At 37.7% G+C, this 25,145-nt stretch overlaps 2 protein-coding genes across 2 annotated transcripts in view; one reads left to right on the top strand and one right to left on the bottom strand.

Moving 5' to 3' along the window:
* Positions 1-3,184, bottom strand: part of LOC136846304 (non-structural maintenance of chromosomes element 4 homolog A-like) — a 59,500-nt gene extending 56,316 nt beyond the window's left edge. Inside the window, exon 1 of the mRNA XM_067117106.1 lies at positions 3,035-3,184. The gene's annotated coding sequence lies outside the window, so the exon portion shown is untranslated. The remainder of the gene's footprint in view (positions 1-3,034) is intronic.
* A 16,303-nt stretch (positions 3,185-19,487) lies between these two features.
* Positions 19,488-25,145, top strand: part of Fkbp14 (peptidyl-prolyl cis-trans isomerase Fkb14) — a 39,731-nt gene continuing 34,073 nt past the window's right edge. The window contains exon 1 of the mRNA XM_067117359.1: positions 19,488-20,111. Coding sequence (XP_066973460.1) covers positions 19,936-20,111 — 176 coding nt within the window. The 5' untranslated portion in view covers positions 19,488-19,935. The remainder of the gene's footprint in view (positions 20,112-25,145) is intronic.

Raw genomic sequence — 25,145 nt, 5'->3', positions numbered from 1 at the left:
CTTATCAGAGTAAAAGTGTGCTTCCTATGCCAGAGCCATCAAAATCACAGGTAAGGGTTTTGAACACAAAAGTGACGTTAACCTATGATGTCATGAGGCTCCACCCACAGAGAAGAGAAGTTTACATATTCGGGAAAACGTCTCTTCACTGTGGCTCTGCCCACTTGCCGATGACATATTAACTAATTGATATTAGTACCCAATGTCCAAGAGAGACCAGGCCTACCAACTGGGTGGAGTCACCTCCCACCTGGGGTAACTATGTAGGCAATGACATATCTTAGAGGTACCTGCTCATTATGGCAATTCACCTGCTGACACAATAAGGAGGCAGACAAAGCTCTGCCTACATGGGGGATTTTAGGAGAAGTGAGCAGACCTCCTCTTTCTCTTGGCCTTGTTAGTACCCATCCTAGGCTCCAGTGATACCAATGATGGTGAGCAGGATTTGTCATTGTCCCCTTGATTGCATTATTATTCTCAATAATTTTATTATTATTATTATTATTTTGTGGAGGTTTCATCGCAACTTCCATAGCAGTTGTTGGGACTAAGTTGTTAGCTTGGAATTCTTCCATTTTCTGGATATTCGTATTGTTTCTACTTTACAAATATTTCAATGTATGTAATTCATCCACATAATGAACCAGTCTATAACCATTGTTTTAATTCAGTTAATGTAACCCTGTGCTATTTTTCTGTTTTTTTTTACTCATATCATACAGCTCCCTAAACAGCGCTCGTACACTTGTTGCAAATAAAAGGTAATGTTTTTTTACTCATATCATACAGCTCCCTAAACAGCTCTCGTATAGTCATTGCAAATAAAAGGTAATGGTAGGAGTCAAGATTTTGAGGGCAAGCTACTATTTACCTACTTAATATCAATCAAATGTAATACAATTTATATTGTTATGCATGGAAAGGAAAATATACTGAAATCAGTTTGGAGGAGGAACATATTGTTATAATTATTGTTTCATTAAATATGTTTTAGATGTACAAAGAAAATGTCTAACACTATACATAATTTATTTACAAAATGTCTTCATTGTCAATCTCGTGGAAGAGGCCATCATCCCCGTCCTCATTGTCGCTAGTGATGTCAGTGATGACTGGTTCCATGCTCTCATGGATATTGTTGGACTTCCAGTACTCTTCCTCAAAATGATGGGATTGTCTAAACAGCTCCTTCCCACACTTCTGGGGTGGCCAAGTAACAATTACCCACTATAGAAATAATTACCTATTCAGGCTATAGTAAATCTTGCCACGGGTCTTCTTGCTTGTATACAAAGTGGCAAGCCGTAGCAGAAATGCAGCCTTGCAACCACAGGGACAATTCCATATCCTGCTGGCCATTATCAAATCTGTTGAAACATAGACTATGTAAGCATAATCTATTCACCTGTTAGTGACTTACTGCCTAGCTGGTGGATGGGCGAAGCCTCATGACATCATATTATGTTCACATCACAAAATGTTTTAGGATCCTTGTCTCTGATTTTCTTGGTTCTGGTATCGGCAACTTCATTTTACTCTATAAATATCAAAACTATGTAGGGTTATAAAATATACATACAAGCCCTTAAATATGAGCAAAATTCCCGCCGGGCTGATGAAGGGTTATAAAATATATTTCTTGATAGAAATTCATTTCAACTTGTAGGTCCCAAGCCACGTAAAATTTAATGCAGCTTTGAGCTGTTAAAGCTCAGTGGTCTGTAAAACTAAGCTATACTTAAAATACAGTTGTTTCTTTATCAATGCTTTGATAAAAATAAAAACAGTGTTTCATCAGCTCTAAATCCCTTAGTAGGTTAGGTTAGTATAGTTCCTTTTATAATAGGTTTCCTTCACTGGGCCCCTCCCCTTCCCTTAGCCAACCCCTTCTTGAACATACGGCTCCCACATGCCTTGCACATGCGTGGAACTGTTCCAGGGTGGCCATCATAACAATAACATGTCCGTTCTCTCTCCCTGTGTTTTACCTCACCTGAAACCCTGATGCCCCCAAAGGGTCCCCAACTTTGCTGGATAGAGATGTGGGGTTAATTGACCACCAATAAAATTGACATCAGCAACACTCAAAATAGGAAAACAACAGAAACAGGCTCAAGTTATTTTATAGTATTACCCAAAATTTTGCCTACTATTTTAAGTAATTTTATGCAAATAAAAAAATACTTAGGCCTATAGCCTAGGCCTAACCCCAAGTCTGCAATCATCTTTGGCTTTTCCCTGTACAAGCACCCCAGTTTCCCACTCGAGTTGCCATTAGAGTTGGACAAAAGAGGAAAGTGGGAAAGAAACACAGGTAGAACTATGGAACAATTCTGCATTGGGTATTACCTTGGAAATTGACTTTTTCTAAAGTATTTTGGTTGCTTATCAAGAATTTACATTTATTTTTTGTTGGTCGACTAAAATTAACCTTTAATTAACCTCAAACTGATATGTTATTGTATGCTGGCCATCCTGGAATGCTATCGTGCATGCACAGTGTTATAGGGGAACTTTTGGTAAAAAGTGGTTTCCTTCACCAGGGGGCCACAGGGGGTGGAGCCCCCAACTAAGTAACACGGCCTACCAGGTTAGGTTAGGTTAAGATACGTTAGGTTAGTAGGGTTCCTTTTATAATAGATTTCCTTAGCCATTACCTTCTTGAACGTATGGCTCCCTAATGACTTGCGAATGCGCGGAACCATTCCACTCGACCAAAATGACAGTTCGGTTTTCTCCCAGTGCATTTCCCCACCCAAAACCCCGAGTTCCCACAGGGTCCCCAACACTGTTGGGCAGAGTTGTATGTTAATAACAGATGACGGACAATAAACAACACCATTTACTTCATTAGCAACACTAAAGGTGTAGGAAAAACCAATTTCCGAGGTAATAATTCGTGCGGAGCTGATACGCAGAAATACCTGCCTAGGTTACGCCTACTGCGGTATGTAAGTTTAACAATGAGCTAGACCTGGATTAATCGTAAAAGTAGGGTTTTACCGCTACAAACCACAAAACAGTCTCTTACCTGTCGAACACAGATTAGGAAAGCCTAAACCATGCAGTTATTGCTTTTGGAGAAGCAAAACACCAAGAGTCCGCCACATTATCAAAACAACATAATCAGTACTAGCTTAGTAGTAGTGTAGGAAGTTTTCCTTGCAACGGCGCCTCCGATCGTTTTTTTTTATGCCTTAAATTTTGTTTGCTTAAGTGGATCTTATCGATAAACATGCTCTTCATATCTTTACCTTCTTGATATGGCTGCTATATGACACTGAATCTGTCCCTGATATTATTGTAACGCTTGGCAATAAAGCAAAAGAAAATGTTGAAATTTTCATTATATATAGGCCTATACTTACATTTTGTTTCTTTGCGTTTGATCTTTTCCCATCATTCAGGTTAGGCGTGTTCAGTTTGCCTCTGCTAATCAGCTTAGTCTTTCCGGTGCAGTCATTCTGTTTCTTACTTGAGGAGGAGGAGGAGGAGGAGGAGGAGGAGGAGGAGGAGGAGGAGGAGGAGGAGGAGGAGGAGGAGGAGGAGGAGGAGGAGGAGGAGGAGGAGCCAACTAGAGAAAATTAAAACATAGAGCACCAGGGTGAGATGGGATGAAACTAGTTCTATTCCAAGTTTTTACAGAGCTCCACCCTTAAGAGGGAAGTAGCAGAATGTTAAGATAACATACTGGAAGTTATGAACACACAGAACAGTCGGTTTAAGTAAAAGAAAAAACACTTACGCCAAAGAAACGACACCATATGGTCAAAGATCTTAGGCCAATAACACTAACTAATGGGGATCTTGAAAACCAAAATAGAAACAGATATATTAGAAATATAGGGAAGACGTATGAACTAATCAGGCTTTACAGCACAGAGAAGAGGACTTGACGACTTGTACATTCCGGAATATTGCACATAAGAAACATGCAAAAGAAAAGACCCCTTATTTATGCTATCAATAGATACCCAAAAACGCGTTTGATTCAGTGGACAGGTAAAGCTTGTTGGGTCATAATGAAACACAGACTAAATGCAGAGGTAATAAGTGCAGTAGCGAAGATATATGCAAGTGACACAACAAGGCTGTACCTCAGCAATGTAGAGCACGAAGAGCTAAATGTGACAGATGCCATAAGGCAGGGGTGCAATGGATCAAACATATTCTTCCCGTAAGTAACTTACTTGATCATTGAAAAACTGGAAAATACAACGGAAGGATTTACCAATTAAATTATAAGCATGGTGGCACTATTATATGTAGACGATGGATTGATCCCAGGACACTCCCTTGAAGATATCTCAAAAACCATAAGAATTCTTACAGAAACAGCAAGCGAATGCGATCTAAATAATAGAGACTAAAGCAATATATTAATATTCAACAATTAGTATAGCATTGACGATACAGAAAACATCTAGCACATAGAAGAATAAAAATAGTCAAGCAGATAAGATACGTAAGTGGGAAAATGAACAACACATTAGACTGCTTCAGAGGACAAATAAAAAAGGACCCAAATTACAGCAAAGCAGTCGGCAAACATGGATAATGCAGTCATTAGTAAAAGCAGCAGAGTGAAGGTAGGGAAATTATACTGGAAGGAATTAGCGATGCCGTCCTCCATGTATGCCATTGAAGTAATGAAACTCTACAAGAAAAATATGAAAGCAAAAAGTAGATAACCAAGTGCACAGGACAATTCTGAAGGCACCAAAGTACACAGTAAGCTGTGCTTTAAGATCTAAAATAGGACCTTTTCCTGCCTCTCAAGGGATATAGAGAACAAACTATTCTATCTGAAGTGTACACTTGAGAGTGGTGGAAATAGCCTCCTAAATGAGATAACCACAAACCAATAGGAAAATAAGAAAACACTTTGGATTCTGAAAATAAGAGAATATCTGAAAGAGTATAAACTTGGGTAAAATTGAATAAATTAAGAGTAAGCAGTTATAAGAGATGACAAATGATTGGGACAAAGAAGCATGGGTAAGAGAAATGAATGAAAAGACAACTTTCAAAATCAAAAGAAAATTTAAGGAGCACATAAGAGAAGAAACCTGATATGATAACACTGAAAGAAAAACAATACTGATCAGTAGGGCTAGGTAAAGCAAACTAAAATGAAAAGATTTGAATAGGCTAAAAGGGGAAGAAATAATTGAAAACTTAGATGAAAATTCCTTACTTTACTGCCCAGCATATATAGTGACATTAGACATGGACAAAGATCCGCGCAGCAGCCATATCGAGAAAATAAAGAGGAATTGCTATTTAGCATCCTTCCATTTGCAGATCTGTCGAAAGAAGAAATTGGAAATAGGAAGGAACTTATAAAAAATATAGGATATAACAGAGGCAATACACTTATACAAAGACAAACCAAGGAGGAATAGAACGAGTAAGTGAGCTGTTTCAATGGTAAATCCCTCTACTACTACTACTACTACTACTACTACTACTACTACTACTACTACTACTACTACTACTACTACTACTACTACTATAGATGGGGGAGGAGTAAAGGCAGGACATTGTTTCTATTTGTCTTCTGTTGAAAAGAGCAACTGAGGCAATGACAGTTCCTTATCTGTAGCCCAAACTTGCATCCCAGCAAGTAGTCTTTTGCAACCCCTACAACAGTCATCCTTAGCTCTAAGGAGGATTACAACCTAGACGAGTGCGCGAGTAGCCTTTGGTCCCACTGCACTACCTTTTTAATAGTTTCAACTCTCCACCACTCGTGAAGGGTTCCTGTTTTCTTAGCTTCCTATCATTCTTTCACATCTGATAGGCCTACCATTTTCTTTTCTCATTAATACATTTTTCCCATTTGAAAATAATTTTCAAAATGCTTCGCTTACGGTTGTTTCAAAATGTTGCTGTAGTTCAAGTATGTCATTCATCAATTTTGTGCACGGAAAAAAACAGATAGTTGTGCGAAGAGCTGAGCTTTTACTGTTAATAAGGCCCACAGCTATACTGCACAATTTACCTGGGACTGATAGGTGCGACAAGACGTCAAACAGAGGGAAGCAAGGTATTCAGTTATCTTTGAACTTTTGCTCAGGCACTGAAAATTTGATGACATTTTGTTTGGTCACGAACTTCCTCAGGATTCTCACGAGCTGAAGTCGTTTAATGGTTCCTTCAACTGGCCTCACCTCACTAAGTAGTCTATCCCTGAAAGTGGATCTAAATTCCTGTGGATAATCGACTTGATCATTTTGGGAAAAATTATGGCTGTATGTCCTTAGACAACGACATAGAGATCAACCAACAATCAATCTGTATATTTTAAAAATATGAAGAACGCACGCATTTCGTGAGTGCATACATAATTAGTACTTAAAAGGAACTGTGAACTTTTTTCATTAAAAAGAGAATATGAATCACAGCATTCAGGATTTAAAACAACTGGCCCTTAGCCTAACTTTTGTTTAATTTTATACAATTCTTAGTGACCATCTGACACAGAACTGATTTCATTTTGACCTGCCTTAGCTTTGGTAACTAAAATGTCTCATGTGATGACACTGGCAATTTCAAAGCCACAATAGTGATGAGACTTGTGCTAATGTTCAGTCGCCAAAGCTGATAAATGACTCTCAGGAGAAATAAGGCGAAGTGCTAAGCATCACAGTCAAGAGCAGTGTGTTAGATGGTCAGCAATCCTTAGACCGTACCAGTATGCGTTCCATCACTAAACAAATTCGCCTGGGAAAAAATTAATATAACATTGGTAAGAGGGCCATTCTTCATAAAAGAAACATGCTGGTCTTGCCAGCAGACACATCATACCCAAAAAAATCTTCCTACTTTTATTGCATTTATGAAAGAAGCTCAACACATGGCGACCCACTCACTTGGATTTCACTAAACAAAACTTACGGTGAAACATCAGCGCTAGGAGGGGAATGGGCGAGGTAAGGAGTTGGACTGGGATAAGCGATTATGTCGTTAATTTAAACAACGAATAATATTCTTTTATTGAAGATACTTGCAATTACTGAGTCACTCAGAGCCAGGTAGCCAAAACTAGTTGTCTTTCAACTTTTTTTTCCTCGAAAGGTTTGGTGTGTTTTCCATAGAATATACACAATTTAACAGGAAAATTAGCTTCTTTACTTTAGTCTCTCTGAAAGGAGCATAAGGGACTCTGGACGCATTACCTTTGACCCAAAAGAGGATAATTTCTACTTCATTCCCGGAGAATGCAAGACACGAGATTTTGGCCATCATTTGGTTTCAAAGACTTAATTGCATGCACTGTTCGAAGCAATTAGTTCTAAGGTACGAATAGCTTGTTGTAGGACAAATCTAGACTCACTAACAAGCAAGTGACTTTAACCCTCTTTCGAATTTACAGCATAATCAGCTGCGCCAGAGGTCTTAGCAGAGGCACCTAAAATATGTGATAGCTGTATCACATCGCCGGTGACTTTCTAGTACCTGGTCCAAAGTTCACCTCTTGCTCTGGGCTTGAAAATTTAAGATTTTCGCAGTACACACGACCTCATCCAGTCTGTGAGATAGGGATAGAGTTTGAGGAGTTCTGCAGTCCACCTGCTAAGTCATCCCCCTACCTCCCATGTGGGTGGAAAGGAGGCTCAGTCATTTATCATATGTGTGTATGTGTGTGTGTTCGGTCTCCAGGACATTGTGCGATTAGCACAATGACCCGGTCCCTTGCAAGGGTCTTTTAATCCAATGAATTGTGGGGTATACTACAAACGTATACTATTAAGCATTAGATGCAGCAGTCAGCTTGTCACAAAACTCTTCAGATTCAAAATGCAGTGAATCAGATAAAGGATCATCCTATTCATGAACCCCCTTGTCATAGATTGGGAACATGCTTTCCCCTCTGAATTAGATATAGGATAGCCTTTCAAGAGGATGGAATAGCACGTCTAGTCAAATGTCTCTCATTCTCACCCTCTACTGACCTGAAAAATAAACTATCTGAAAATCCATCCTAATCCAAAAACAGTCACATTCTTCATCATCAGTGTTAACATCCTGATTAAATTTATGGGGACCACTAGTCTAATCTCACCGTAGGTGGGTACAAGGTCTACAGAATATTCTCTAGACCTTGTGTGGGTAGTGCTGTCAGTACACCTCACGTGACATACCGTAGGCATTACTCAAGGCCGTTTGGAGTGCCACTGCGGCCACCCCAACCACCCTCTAACTGTACTCACTTTTTAGCCCTTTTCGTTACCTCCATTCCCGATTCCTTTCTTCATCCCTGCTGTCCAACACCTCTCACTGCTTTTTCTTGGTGCAATTGCAGGATGTTCTCCAAGTACCACCTTTAACTCCTTATATTCAATTTCCTTTATTTTCTGGGTCTCTTTATCTCGTCTAACCACTCAACTCCTTTTGTCTGTCTTGAGCGCTGAATGGCCAAAAGTGCCCCAGTGCATGGCTGGAATGCCTGAACTTCATAAATCAACTACACTTATCTCCAAGAAGCATATTTGCTTCACGTGGTATTTCATGCAAGTTATGGGAAACCCTTCAGAAAGTTGGTTTTCTACATGATCACACGTCCTGGCAAAATTACAAAGAAAATTAAGAATGTTGTTAACCTGGGAACCGATGGATGTCAAAGCTAATAGCATGGCTCTGCCTCAGTTAAAAGGAAAAAGAAATGAAAAGGGGAGGGTTAATAGTGGAAATATTTCGTAATAGGCCTACTAGTTTAGAAACATCTCTAATTTTTCGGGGTTATTGTTGCAGAAAAGTGTAATAGACAAGAATTAAAATAAAAATTTCGAAGTACTATAGGATAAAGTAAAACTAAAAATACGATTAAAATTGTAAAAAACAAGGGAATAAAGCTCTGCACCTCACGCGAATAGTATAGCGTGCCCGCAACTGTGTTTGTGGAGTGAGCGCTGAGGAAGTAGGAACTCGCCAACCATGAGCAGTGGTACTTAGCGGAGCCACCTGTTACTATCATCAGATGTTCACAGATGCCAAATAAACACGAAAAATCCTGAGACTGTAACTGGACCTTCATATTTTTCTGAAGAGCAATTACTATCGTTACAGTAAATCATTTAGTCACTGTTCATTAAAAGCAAATATGTTTTCTAATGGGTAATTAAATCATGAATATCAAATCAAGTTTTGATTCATTGCGCCATTTAAACGATTCCCATCTGTACATGTCCTGAATATAGGTCCATTCGATGGTGTTAGTGCTGTAAATGGATTGATCATGCAGCTCTTCAAAAGAGAGAGAGAGAGAGAGAGAGAGAGAGAGAGAGAGAGAGAGAGAGAGAGAGAGAGAGAAGATTAGGAAAATGATTCATCAAGAAGTGTTTCTGCCATCAGCTGTGTACTGTATATCCTAAAGAAACTTATTGATTAAATGAGTCATTTTTTTATAATCTAGTTACTCTGTATTCATGCATACACACACACGCTAATATATATATATATATATATACATAAGGAGCATATATCTTTTCAGAAGGTTACGTTGTTGTTAATGGCTCTTAGCCATATTCCTTAGGTGCACTTGCATTTCTCGTAACATTCATTGAAATCTGATAGGAACACTTTAGGTATCTTAAAGATATAACAAACAAATCGTAAGGTAGCGTTACCGGTCGTTCAGTCAAAGTAATGTTTTCTTTCCTTTGTCTTCAGTCCGTGTATAACCCTGTCTTTCATTGTTGTTCACTGTATTTTCTATATCTTTGGATCAAGACCTAGCCTTTTTTTATTCTTAAGTTTTTGTTTAATCTTTTTCATCAGTTTCATCGTTATTCTTAACCAGACCCTAGATTGTAACAGAGATGTATTCAGTTATTTCAAACCAGCGCACTACTTTTCAAGGTACAGTCTTTAATGAATATTCTGTACGAATATTTCAAATTCTGAGAGACGATAATTCCGAAATAATTTAAACTCGGGTAGAGCAAAGGCTCATAGCTGATATCCTTCGCTGCCGCCTTTAAAATATTCGAGAAGCAATTGCCTGAAGCTCTTGGAACGAGTGAGGTTGTTTATAGCTCTATATCCCAGTAGAAGTGCGCAGAGGACTATGCCTACATCTCTGTAGCGTAATACTTTGTAACTGTATCTAATCTTTTCTCATTCTGGACTTCGCATTCCCACCAGCTTAGAAAACCCCAGGTAGGCTACTTCCAGTCCATCGCTGCTCACTGCCGTGGTTCAAAATCATGGGATTTCTCTTGCCAAGTAAGTCAACGTGGCGCTTGGAAAACCCAGCCTCGAGCACAGTTGTGATTATTTCTGTACGTGACAGAAATAATCACTGCATAAACTGTATCTATAATCAGGACTGCCTTGGCAAAGGTGAGTTAGAGTTTTGATAATTTGGACGCAGGGTATGTCTGGATAATTATACATAGCCTTCTGACTTTCAAATATAGCAAAGAAGAAAGAAAAGTCTGGAAGAGTTAAGGAGGAACTTTAGTACTATGTATATATATATATATATATATATATATATATATATATATATATATATATATATATATATATATATATATATATAGAGAGAGAGAGAGAGAGAGAGAGAGAGAGAGAGAGAGAGAGAGAGAGAATAAATAAACACACACACACATATACATTTACTATATATATATATATATATATATATATATATATATATATATATATATATATATATATATATATATATATATATATATATAAAATTTCTGTAGAGGATATGGTGAAAAAAGGGAATGGAAGACTGCAATTCGACGATAACAGGAAACCTGGCGTGACACGACAGAAAAGTCAGCATGACGTAATTAAGTCTAGACTAAAATGCATTAGAACTTAACGAATGGAAAATATATAGAATAGATGATAAAAGATAGTTCAGCACTGAAGGAAATTCAGAGTAAAAAGTTTTCAAGGCTTCGTGAGCGGACACGATGCCGAATGCACTCATGCCGAAGTCGATAGGCGGAAGCCAAGAAGTCGAAGGGACAGGAAGGAGAATGGACTTGATGCCGAACGGCCAGGAAGTCGAACTAACCGGAAGCCGAATTGACCGGAAGTCGAATGGACAAGATGCTGAATATATAAGCAGTCGAAAGGAATAGGGTACATAATTAAAGCCATTGTTTCCAACTTTCTTTCTCCAAAGATATAGGATAGATAATTAAAACCATTATTTACAACTTTCTTTCACAAGATATTAATGAAGACAATGAAAGTCATAAAATAATAATGAAGTGAAATTAATTACAAGTAATAAAGCATAATGTAATATATATATTTGTATATATATATGTAAACTATTATCATGAATTAAAAATCGTAATCAAAGTATACAATTGTTTGCCTAGTGGGGCAGAGTCGAATGTTCCATCTCCAAACCACGTTTGCTTTTTTGATGAGAGTTCCAATTTTATTTTATTTATTTATTTTTTTTTTTGTAGAAAAGATAACAACAAGAGCGTCACTTTCATACATCCGAAAGTTCTCTCCTCGCGTTGTTATGTCCAAAGCTTCGACCATTTCTACTTTTGTTGGTCGTCGTCTGATTCTTTCAAGTGTTTCTTTCTTAGGCAGGGCTCCAGCTACACTAAGTGGCAATTCTTCCGTTGCATTCCTAATTATATATGGTGTTTGTAACTTCTTCCGAATGCTCAGCTTTACTCTTCATACCGTCCAATACTTTAAAAACCGAATTACGAGCCCCATCAAGCGGATGAGAATGATCACACACATTGCTTTGTACTTTATCACAGCCAGTTGTAAGTCTAGCGCTACAATCCGCGTTTTTCACACCGCCAATATGTAGCGTTATTAACCTTTTTATCCACAACGCAGGCATAACCACTTAGAAGAAGCTTTCTTACTCCTCGTGCAGCTCAAACTCAGTGGATAGTAAATTTCAAATAGAAAAGGAAATTGTTTTCATCGTTACCTCTAACGAAATTGGTAATTATCTCTTGAAGGTTTGTGGTAATTATCTAATTTACGACCCACCCAAGATTGTTTCGACTTCTTGTGTATTCGGCCTCATGTCTGTTCGGCATTTTGTCCATTCGGAATTCTGGCCATTCGGCATCATGTCCATTCCTCTTTCTGTCCGTTCGTATTCAAGTTCGTTCGGCTTCTTGTCTCCGGCCTCTTGTCTTTCGGCCTAAGTGCATTCGACATCATGTCCTATACTACCCAAGGCTTAACAGGTGGAAAACCTTGCAGGAGTTGCACAATGAAACAATTGTTAGGAGAGGGAGGAAAATAAGATGGAAGAAAGAGAATATCAACAGAGGTACAGTAAAAGGAATGAAAGGGGTTGCAACTAGGGGCAGAAGGGAAGCTGCAAAGAAACCTTAAGAAATGCCTACAGTAGACTATACGTGAGGTGCACTGACGGCGCTACGTCCATGCGGGGAATAGAAAAAAGAAGCAAACTGTCATCACGTAATGAAAACAAAGATTTTGAACACCTCCTACTGTACTGTGTGGCTTGTAATCAAAGAAGTCAGTACAATATTGTTCATAACTTAGCTCAAAGGAATTTGAAGAACGCAAATCAGTCCTCTGAAAAAAGATGTTGGACCCCATTCAGCTATATGGACCCATGCTCGCATAAGCCAGCTTAATCTAAACCGAACAATCGCTAAAACGTACCATTTCGCTATCTTTGCCTGATGACTGAATTATCGAATGGAGCCCTTGCAAAGGCTTAGCTTCTAATCTACTATTCCTACATTGCAGAGAATGTGTAAAGAGCCGTTTCAGAGACTTGTCCTTACTTCTGCTACTGTTAATAGGTTATTCTGTACTTGACTCAGGATAATTTTTTCTTTTTCAGTTTGTCGCCATATGATTTGGATGCCAGAATTAAGGTTTACAAGGTGGCCTTCGTATAAAGAAAAGAAATAATTTATTGGTGTGCGTTTTTGGGAGGGAAGGGAAGGGCGCAGCTTTTGAAATGCAAATTTACTGGCGTTTGCTGTAAATGCATTTACTGGGATCTGCGACGAATTAATAGAAATTCATTGGTGTCTGAAATATACAGTACAGTATGATGAGCCGTTATTAGGGTAAATTATAAATAATACGTGAATTTGTTAGTAAATGTGATCAACTAAGTAAAAAATTACTGTAATATGTTTTGTAGGGGAAGGGTGGCATTCAATATGCTAATTTATTGTTGTGCGTGTATGTCTTTGTGTGTAATAGATGATAAATGCGTAAACTGGTTTTGTGATAATTAAATATGGATTTACTTAAGGTGAATCGACTAGTATTTGTGATGAACAAGACCGATTCTACTAGTGTTTCTGATCTTTGACAGATTAATTTGAAGGTGCGTGCGAGAGAAAATTCACGAATTTATGGTGTTTGTGTTAGCCGATAAATTAATTCGATGGCACCTACGTTGCGTGATGTATAAACTGACCGATGTCAGTGGCGTAGCTGGTATTCCATTAGTGGGTGGGAGCCAAGATGTTTTTTTGGGGGGCAAAGAAAATTACACAAAACTAATTTACCAGTCCTGCAATTAGTAAAATATACTATTCTCGAATGTAAATATCCACGTGAATGAAGGTAAATAATAGTATTAGTAATTAGCAAACCTGTATTTGAAATTATAGAGCTCAATTTTTATTTAATTTTCAATTCTTACTATATGCAAATGTATCAAATACTCTAAGGGTTAAAGTTTAGCTACATAGGGAATTTCAACTGGGGGAGTCAAGCATCTGGCTTTTGGGGGGCGGTCCGGGACCCCCCAAAGCGGCGCCACTGACCGATGTCTTGAGACACAAAATAACTGGCATGTTAAATAACGCCAGTGCTTTCTGACGTGGGACAATTAGTCGAAAATCAGGTCTGCTCATACCTGTCTTTTTCATCTTCCCAATTCTCTCGTTCTCTTTCGACTAATTTCATGCTCATAGACTATATATACATACATGAATGCATACGCACACACATACATATGTATATATGTGTATATGTAAGTATATATATTGGCAAAAAAACAATAAATAAGAATACAAACATGTATTAAACCCTCTCTGTTCTATTAAGAAAATAACACTAAGTTAGTGAAAAATTCGTCAAAAAATTGTTGGAATATTTGCTTTTCGATGATACATGCATACGTACTTACATATACACATATATACGAGTATGCATATAAATTATATATATATATATATATATATATATATATATATATATATATATATATATATATATATATATATATATATATATATATATATATATACATGTATATATATATGCGTGTGTGGGGGGGGTGTTTATAAAGGAAAAGCGAATATTCAAATAATCTGAAAATGAAATTTTCGCTTATTTAGTATTATTTTCTTAGCAGAAAAGAGAGGGAATGTTTTATTATTTGTAGTTTCTTTTTTTGCCAAGCCTTGTACCGTATAATTCTATTTATAACATTAGTTTTCTTTTTACGAATAACGTGTAGCAGAGAGCGCCACTCACTCAAAATGGCTACTGTCCACAAACAGTCCTAGACGTTTCATGTTTGATAAAAGGATTTGTTTCTATTCACGAGGGTAAGTCGTTGCTCTCTCTCTCTTTCTAACAGGTGAACATTTGCAAATTAACGCTCTTTCAAAAGGTTAAATGAGAAAGAAACATGTATTTTTTATCAGCAATAAACTTTAAATAGCAACGAAGTGTGAGGTCTAAAAAATGGACTTACTTTTATGGATGAGGTTATGTCTCTCTCTCTCACTCTCCCTTTTTCTCTGCCCGTCTCCAAAAGCGACCGAACCCTTGCAAATGGACACTCCTTCAAAAAGTCATCAAAGATAAATAGAGCGGAGTTTTCAGCATCACCCTTTGATCTGGCTAAAGGGGAACTCTACAAAGCCTGCTCACTTTTAGCTCGGCTTTATTATCGAGAGCACCGGCGGGTGACCTTTATCAGGCAAATATAAGGCAAACTTTGAAGTCTGGTTTCTGATCTGTTTTCGTCAAGCACCTTCAACTGCAGGGTTCCAGGGACTCTGACATAACGTTGCTTATGACGCTCCGAATGAAGGGTCACGTAAGAAGGGACTGAGACGCCAAGTCTCTACTCTGTGGCCGGTAATGAAGTCACGGGAAAAAAGCCACAGAAATAAAGTCATACTTTGGCTAGGAAAAAAGTCACAGGTAAAAAAGTCACATTAATTTACAGTCTTTTGTTTAGGGTCACGTAAGAAGGGACTGAGACGCCAAGTCCCTACTCGCTGGCCAGTAATGGAGTCACGGGAAAAAAAAGCCACAGAAATAAAATCACACTTTGGCTAGGAAAAAAGTCACAGGGAAAAAAATCGCATTAATTTACAGTCTTTTGTTTATGTCTTTTACGGTAATCCCTAGCGGGCTTGTACTAAACGCGCCTCAAAAGTGGATACACGCCGGGTTAAAACCCTTTGGGGTCACTATTTAGGAAAGATTAATGTGATTTATTTTCATGTGACTATTTTCCTGTAACTTTTTCACCTGGATTCCTCTACCAGTAACTATAGGGACGTCGAGTAGCGTCCAAAAGAATCTCGGACGAAGTGCAACGTGAAAATGCAACTATCATTTTCAAAATGATCTTGCTTTGAAAAAGCTAGACTATATCAGATGGCAACAGAAGAAAAGTCAATGATATTCACACAGTTCTTACCTTCTTTTGTTGTTTTTTATTCACCTTATTGAAGCTTTTGATATTCCTACAATCGCTGATGAGTCCCAACTTCAAGGTTGCTTGAAATTGGCCAATTCATTTCTTATTAGGATTTTGTTCATGACTGCAGGTGGAGTATGTTCAAAAGCCTACAGTTTTAATATATTATCTGTCTTATCGACCCATCTGTCTATGTAAGGCTGTAAAATTGTGCTAATTATCGCAGAAGGGATATATATTTAAGATATGAGGTAGTCATCATAGAGTCATGGAAGACAAACAGAGACATAAGAGCTGCGAATTGTGCTGGCATAAGGCCTCTGTAACCTAACAACAACATTACGAACACTTTTTAGGCAATCGAGAAACCTAAACTAGTCCACACCAGGAGAGCAAACTGTATCATCGAAATATACAGTATATCCAAAAATGCCATTTTGGCATCTCTAGATGTATTATGTTGTAAACTAACGGGACAATAGAATTAACGATCGTACAATCGGTGAATGGAAAAAGAATGCTGAATATACAGGAGCATAGCCATTGCAGTGATGAGTTTTCATTCCGCCAAACACAACTAGCTACTAGTGATATCGGCTGGGGATATTTAGCGTTCGTTCCGAAAGGAGAAGCTGTTTTGGTGATTATAACATACCCCTCATCCCCGCCTCTCTGTCTCTCTCTCTCTCTGTCTCTGTCTCCAGGGAGAAGAGTTATAAGCACCAGGGAGGATAAAAACGTAACGGCTTTTCCAAGCAATAAGACGAATTCCTGAGCAGACAAAATTTACACCGACACAGAGTTTAATTTCGCATTTATATCATCATTAAAATGAAGCCCAATGCCGTATTTGGCATAGCAGATAATTAAGAGGACCGCTGAACACTATAACTACTGTATATTAACATGATAAGTGCAGTTGCAATGTATGAATGGGTATGCTTATATAAATGACATGTTAAAATGTAAATTTTTAGATCTAACAGTCTAAATATACAAAAGTGATACAAGAAAAGGAACCTATACAATAATTTCTTCAGATTCATTGTTCTCTAAGAAGTGAAATGTTTAATGCAAGCTCGCCAAATTTCGTAAAACTTTGGTATAGGACTTAAAATATTTGTTGTATTGCTGAAAGTTGCTCTCCCTCCGAAAACCGGGTATGATACAAAACTGACAAGCAAAATTTAACTCACAGAGTGTTGTCATTAAACATCGTTGCAGAGAACGTGTGTATACGGGAAACATCAGGATTTTTCAGAACAGGATGTTTGTACACTCAGCCAAACGAGGTGCGCGCGAGGCTAAGCTGTTGAAACGGTAAAAATATAAACCACTCTTAAATTGGAAGATATTTTCTTTCGCGAGAGGAGAAACACAATTGTGATTTATTTCTTCAGGGATGAATTGTTTAAAGAAAGTTCATTGGCGGTTAGGACAAAAGCACGTTTTTGTAGGCTGCCATGAAGAAATTCTCATTGATAAACAATTATTTCGTCATAGAAGAACATATATAGACTTCACTGAATACTTATAACCTACTGCAGTCGCTAGAAATTGCTTATTTAACTGACACCGATAAAAAGCAGTTGTAAATGAAGAAACTACTATACTCTGAGCTACGTGGAAGCAAAACACCTGGTGGGAAGATTGATGATAGTGACAATGAGGAGCGGACGCATTCCACTTCCAGTCAGGGAAAGTTTGATCAGTTAAGGAGATAACAATAGCTTCAGGTGCTCTGGGAGCGAATGAGATGACCTACTGTGCCCCTTTCATTCTTTTTTTTTTTTTCACTGTATTGAAGCTTTTGATATTTTTGTAGTAGTTGATATGAGTCCAGTCTCAAGGGTGCTTGCCTATTGTCTGGCCAGTTAATTTCTTACAGGATTTTGTTCATGACTATTGGAGTGCAGAAACACGAAACCAGAAATATGTTATAAAATGGATTCATTTTTTAAATTCTATGTCTTTTAACCCCCTCGTTGGAAGTTGCTCCAAAAGGCGTTCACCTTTCTGGGTTCCAGCATGTCTCTTTTGAGATGAGGATGCCCTTTAACGCCTCGACCGCGACACACCACAGTAAACTAACCGTAAATCACCGCTTAGGCCTATAAAAAGACATTGGATTTTTCAGATCGCGGTCGATTTCGGGTACCACAGAGATACGGTGACAATATCAAAGAGTAGTTAAGTGTCACACGAAAGAAGCGGCCTGGCGTGGGCCTCTGGACTCGCTCTAAATGACTGAGACGAGCACTGTGGACGACCGCAAAAACTTAAAACAATTTCTTGTAGCTCATTTCGACCTTGTCCTTTTCTAAGTGGCTCCAGCGAGCTGTAGCCTACTGCTCAGGGCGTGAATGCAACTTCATCGTCTCAGTAGGATTCAACTGCAGTCACTGTGCGGTTTTCTCGAAGCATATCTAAGAGCCTGCTACTTTAGGATTTTTTTTTGGGGGGGAAGTTTTGTGGCCAACTGTAAGTTTTCTTCGTACAAACGTCCCTTTCCAAATCTTCCGATATTATTTGAAAACCTCGTTAAAAAACCAACGTTTTGAATTCCGTGTGTATTTATATATAAATATAAAAATACATACACACACATGTACATATATATATATATATATATATATATATATATATATATATATATATATATATATATACATACAGTATATTTATATATGTGCATATATACTATATATATAAATATATATGTATATATATATAATTATAATATATGTATATATACATACATACACACACATAAATACTGTATATATATTAAAGTTAAAAAGTCAAAATCCTCCTGGGCCTCTGTAGGCTCATAGCGCAGGCGCTGATCTCCTGTTTCTTAGGCCTACAGTACAGCCAGTTGGGGGACAGGTCCCAATGCATATGACACGTGGCCAGTGTGTCGTTAGGTTATATATATATATATATATATATATATATATATATATATATATATATATATATATATATATATATATATATATATATATATATATGTGTGTGTGTGTGTGTGTATATATATATATATATATATATATATATATATATATATATATATATATATATATATATATATATATATGTATGCATGTATACTGTTGAATACGTTTGCCATAGGTGAAACAGACTAGCGACAAAGTCACGCATATTTAAATGTGAAAAATTATTAATAATAAAGACATGAATAAATAAATATAGCAATTTCGGTTATCCATCTTTTCAGATATAATCGAAATTGAAGATTAAATTGGAGGGTCTCAGGGTAATGAGCGGTAAGATTATCAGATCATGCTAAGTTAATGGTTTTAGATTATGTTTCGAGGAAACTGCAGTTGTAAATAAATATATATATATATATATATATATATATATATATATATATATATATATATATATATATATATATATATATATGTGTGTGTGTGTGTGTGTGTGTGTGCGCGTGTGTGTGAATTTGGTATAAACATATTTCACTATAAAGATTTGAATGCGATAAAAACGTAATTTGCATCTGATTCTTATGCGAAAAAACGTAATTTGTATCTGATTCTCTTTTCACCAAGACGAGCAACGTAGTGTTCGCTCATTACGGGATTCCATACGTTGGTTTTTAACGAAGCTTTCGAATGATGTTGCATGCTTTGAATAGGACCATTTGTACGAAGAAAACATATAGTTGGCCATAAAACTTCACCAAAAAATAAAAAAAAAAACTCCTAAATTAGCAGGCTCTTTTTGGTTGCGGTATCCTTACGTGTCATAGGAAGGCCCTGCCTACTTTACACGTGTACAGAGGAATCCGCTACACTATGTGACTACGTTATGATCCCTTATTTGTTGGCTACGATTTTACGATCGCGTGAGACAACCATGGCTTTGATTTGCATCTAAAAGGCTGTATTTTAACAGTGTACAAGCAACCGACTTCAGCTGAGCATTCAATAAGTCGCAGTACGAAGCTCCAGTGAAATAAAGAAACAATGAGGGTGCATTACAAACGAAGTCAACTCCGGGGCAGATCGTCATGTACGTTGCGGACGCGGCCCTTCGGGTGGTTTTAGTGACGTCGTTGTACAGTCAGCCTGTGTGCACTAGGTGTCCTGGGATGGAGGAAGGGGAGAGGCCTCCGACCCCTCCCCGGCACGTAGAGAGTTTAGAAGAGAGCGAACCGGCCCGACCAGACAGACACTCAGTGAAGTGACGCCGAGTGGTAAGGAGTGGTGGAATCGATTCCCAGCATGGCCAGACGTAGTAGTGTCCTCTTGCTCACCCTTGTGGCTCTTACCTACGCCGACGAGCTACAGGTGGAGCATTTATCCAGGGCCGAATCGTGCGAAAATCCGTCCAAAAAGGGAGATATGCTTACCATGCACTACACGGGAACTTTACAAGATGGAACCAAGTTCGACTCCAGGTAGGCCTTCTGGGATTCTTTCGGCGCCGTTCTTCCAACCTGGAGTTCGTTTCCATGGTGGTCAGTTGCAGTGGCAGATGGCCACTTTGCCGACAGATGTTACCTGTTCGTATTTTTGCTTAGTAAAGGAATGGCGTCATTTTCCCCGTTGGCACTGCGAGGCTACGTATTTGAATTTATTTTCGGTGCTTTCTGTAAGTTTTACATGTATCAAACACAGAGCAGGCCGTCTTAAGAGTCAAGTAGTCGCTGGAGGAAGACGAAGTCGCCGTCGGTGCAGAGGACTGAGATAGTGGGATTCGGTGGGAGTCAGTGTCCGCGCGGTAAGAATAACGGAACTGTATATCCTGCCTGTAATGCAAGAGTGGAATGAAGGAAAGAATCGATACACTAATGTTAAAAACAGGTGTTTTAATCGGCCTCAATTAACTAGTACCTAACATAGGAAATGTATTGAGTATGTGGTGGTGAGCTGCATCTTCGTAAAAGTGCAATGCGTTAGACAGCTGCAACGTTAAATTTCAACAATTGTTTTCAAAATGACCTTGCTTTGCAAAGACAATACTGTAGCAGATGACAATAGGAAAAAAGTAAATGATATTCACGTAGTTATTGCCTTTTTATCGTTTTTTCACTGTATTGAAGCTTTTCATATTTCTGCAACAGTTGATATAAGGCCCAATTTCAAGGATGCTTGCCTATTATCTAGCCAGTTAATTTCTTATTAGGATTTTGTTCATGACTGTAAGTGGAGAGTATATTTAAAAGGCTACAGTTTTGTATATTATCTGTCTATCGACTCATCTGCGTATGCAAGTCTGTAAAACTGTGTTGAGTATCGTATAAGGAATATACACCGATATTTTTCTGTCTGTGTAGCATTGAGTATGTATTGTTATCTATCTTTCTCCACTACAGTAAATGGATGGTGTACATAAAAATATGCTTAATTTTGTTTCATGAATCGCATACGGTTATGTTTAAATGAGAATACAGAGAAAACAGTGAGGTCACTCATCATTTGCCGCTTTCTTATTAATAGCGGAAATTGAGAGAGAGAGAGAGAGAGAGAGAGAGAGAGAGAGAGAGAGAGAGAGAGAGAGAGAGAGATCATACTCCGGTGACAGCATATGAACTTGCAGGAGGTTCATTGCATTTGGAAAGAATTGTCATCCTCCTCTGTCTCTCTCTCCCTCCTCCTCCTCCTGGGCCCCCCGCCCTATGCACCGGCAATTCATAATGAAAGATTAATAGACGCTCGCAACTGGTGGGAGATGACAGCCATTTACTTGGCTCCGTGCCAAAGTTCTGCCAGCGGAGCTTTTTAACCGTAGTTTGTGTTGTACCGTAAACTGTACCGAGAGTTACATCGCAGTATTCCACGTTGATTCGGTTAACAGTAGCCACATTTTTAGTTTTACTGATTACGGCATGGTACTTGTGTTTAATGTAGATAAGAATATAAGAATCGAGGCTGTCACCCGGTTCGTTGTTCGTGCGGTCTATCTTGGCAGCGCGGGGACGTAAGCATCTGGATAAAACCATGACCACGAATACAGGCCAAGGCATGACGACCTCTAATATATATACTATATATATATATATATATATACATATATACATACATACACACACACACACACACACACACACACACACACATATATATATATATATATATATATATATATATATAGCCTATACATATATATATATTATAATGAGTAAATCATTTGATTGTGGAAGGGACATTGGTGTTGTTTTTTAAAATAGGGAACTGTGTATCCATGGGTTTTATTGATAACAACTTGAACTTTATTGTCAATAATAATAATAATAATAATAATAATAATAATAATAATAATAATAAGTTCATCAATATTCGTATCTACATGTAAAAGCTCTAAGTGGCATGTTGATTGATTCACTACCTATAGCAAGATCTCTAAATCATTCAAGAACTCAGCACTGTTTGCAATATATATATATATATATATATATATATATATATATATATATATATTATATATATATATATATATATATATAGGACATTTACAAACGTTACTCATAAATACTTTAGTATAGTTATCCATTCACAGAACTCTCTCTCTCTCTCTCTCTCTCTCTCTCTCTCTCTCTCTCTCTCTCTCTCTCTCTTAATAAAAAAATAAATATGAAGACCTTGTTATGGTAGTTTTATATACGACCATCATTTACCCACCTCCAAACCATTACATTACTGTTGACGTCTTAAGTCCTCTCTCTGTAATGTCCTGTGTATGTGCGTGTGTTATTATGTTTGTTCTTAACGGGAGGTAGTGGCGCGCCATCTTCCCAAAAATACCCCTTCATGTGATGTGTGTGTAAATTGGATCACTGCCTGTGTACCAGTTTCCTTATTCCACCCAGTCACCCACCCCTAAAATACCACCGGCATGGCGGCTTATTATTGGAGAGAGAGAGAAAGAGAGAGAGAAGCGCACACATACATTATGTATATACTGTACATATATACTGTATATATATATATATATATATATATATATATATATATATATATATATATATATATTAATATGAATATATATTTATGTATAAATATTGGTATATATATATATATATATATATATATATATATATATATATATATATATATATATATATAGCGTATGAGAAAGAGAGAGAGAGAGAGAGAATTTCTTGTGAATATTTTATGAACGCGGTCACCTCAGTGGAGCGAGGATTACCTCTAGGAGGCCCTCCCGTTTTGGTGGTAAACATTTTGACGGAGCAGTGAACGCTCAATTCTGCATTTCCCGTCTTCTCTCTTTTCCCGCTACACCAGGCGCGTCCTACGACAGTCATCCAATAACCACGAACATAATTTACATTTTTTTTTTTTTTTTTTTTGAAAGAGTGATGAGTTTAGTCCAGTCTTTTGGTGAAAACCGCCCAAAAACCATCACTGGGAAGCCCACCGGACATTAAAACAGCCGTCGAAATCGCTTTGAAGAAAGGTCATAGCATCATACAAAAATGATGGGCGATGATTGAGGTAATAATTGATGTGGATGACTAAATTTGTCTCGTTAACCTTCTCCCATATTAATTATTCGTTCTGTTTTCGTCCCCCGAGGAGCATCTAATTTTAGACACTTTTAAAAGAGATTAAGATTTTTTTCCTGTGTTTTTATTTTTGTACATGAGATAAAACGTTTAAATGGGTTTGGCCTGTAGCCTACATAAGATGAAGATTAGTCTCCTTTTTTTTTTCATGAGAGATAGAACATGTAAATGGTTTCGGACACTGTATGTTAATAATGAAGAAATTGGATCCATTATACAATAGCTATACGCTGATAATGAAGAAATTGGATTCATTATACAATAGCCATATGCTGATAATGAAGAAATTGGACACATTATACAACAGACATATGCTAATAATGAAGAAACTGAACACATTATAAGAGCCACAAATGCATTTCCGATGACGCACAACAATATCTGAATCTGAAGACATGACGAGTTATGATAGCTTATGCCAGTCAAATATGTTTATGTGAAAGGCTTTATTTATAGAAACACCAGCCCGTGCCGGCATAAGGCCAGCCTAAATTACAGCAACTTAAGGAGCCAATAGTTGAGTGAAAGTTGGTTTCCTTATTGTGGATCGAGGTCTTTGTCACCGTACGAATCTGGTATCTAGCCCAGGATCAGAATCATTTGGCCTGTTATCGCCAATACACCTCCAAGGAAAGCGAAGATGCAATGCATTACTACCCTAATGCTATTCTCCTTGAATTTTAATACATTTGTATCTATTTAATAATTTATTTTTTTTATTAGGTGAGATATATTCTTTCTGTATTTCCCTTTGCCTTGTCTTGCTTCCTAATGAACACCATTTTCTTTGGAAGGTTGAATGTCAAGTCAGTGGCCCATGTGGGTTTGTTCCATATTAAGATGGTTCATCTGGATAATAATAATAATAATAATAATAATAATAATAATAATAATAATAATAATAATCTAAACAAGGAAACCAGACCATAGCCGAAATTTCAAGGATTACCCCCCTACACATGGGCCACTTTCTTGGAAAATATCATGACAGTGCATTCAGACTTTAATGAGCAGTCACCCTAACAAACATCGGAATGAGGAAACTACCTCCTGGAACTCTGCCGTAGTGCCGCATTATTTTACTTTTTTTTTTCTTAAATTTTGCCGATAATATTTTGGTTGATGCTCCCACGAGTTGCTTGGCAATCGATAACATGCGTCGTGAACTCCAGGTTTAACGGTTTTTATCATGTCTTGCGACTCTTCTATTAAATGCGGATCTGTCATTTAAGAGATAAGGTCATCGGCACCTGAGAAATCTTTTGGCACTAGTCTCTCTTTCTCTCAGATTCGACACAGGGAAGAGCCTCGACCAGGTAAATCTCCAGTTCTTGATGTGGTGGAACGAGTATCGAAGGTTCTTTGCAGGGACCCTTCGGCCCCTAGCTGTAACCCCTTTCATTCATTTCACTGTACCTCCGTTCATATTATCTTTTTTTCATATTACTTTCCACCCTCTCCAAACAATTGTTTCCTAGTGCAACTGCGAGGTTTTTTCCTGTTACACCTTTCAGACCTTTTTGTTCTTAATTTCCGTTTCAGCGCTGAATGACCTCATAGGTCCCAGCGCAAGGCCTTTGGCCTAAATTTTATATTCCATTCCATTCCTAAAATAAGAGAGATTTTCCTTAGGTCTTGGGTGGAATTGCCTGTAGAAAACCATTTTTATTACCTGTGGAGCAACCATTCTTCAGGAAGTTCTCTCGACCCGTTAACCATTGCAGTCTCGTCACTCTTTTTGCGCTCTACAATTCATCTTAAAATGGTGGTCATATGAGAATAAATCAAAGTAATAAATACCATATGACCCAAATTTCATTCATTCATTCACTCATTCATTCAAATTGGAAGGGTACTACAGGAAGTCTATAAGAGTCGGTCGAGACGACACAGGATAAAAATAAG

The sequence above is a fragment of the Macrobrachium rosenbergii genome, chromosome 15 (assembly GCF_040412425.1).
Source record: "Macrobrachium rosenbergii isolate ZJJX-2024 chromosome 15, ASM4041242v1, whole genome shotgun sequence".
Taxonomy (NCBI): domain Eukaryota; kingdom Metazoa; phylum Arthropoda; class Malacostraca; order Decapoda; family Palaemonidae; genus Macrobrachium; species Macrobrachium rosenbergii.
This window is presented reverse-complemented; position numbering and strand designations above follow the sequence as displayed.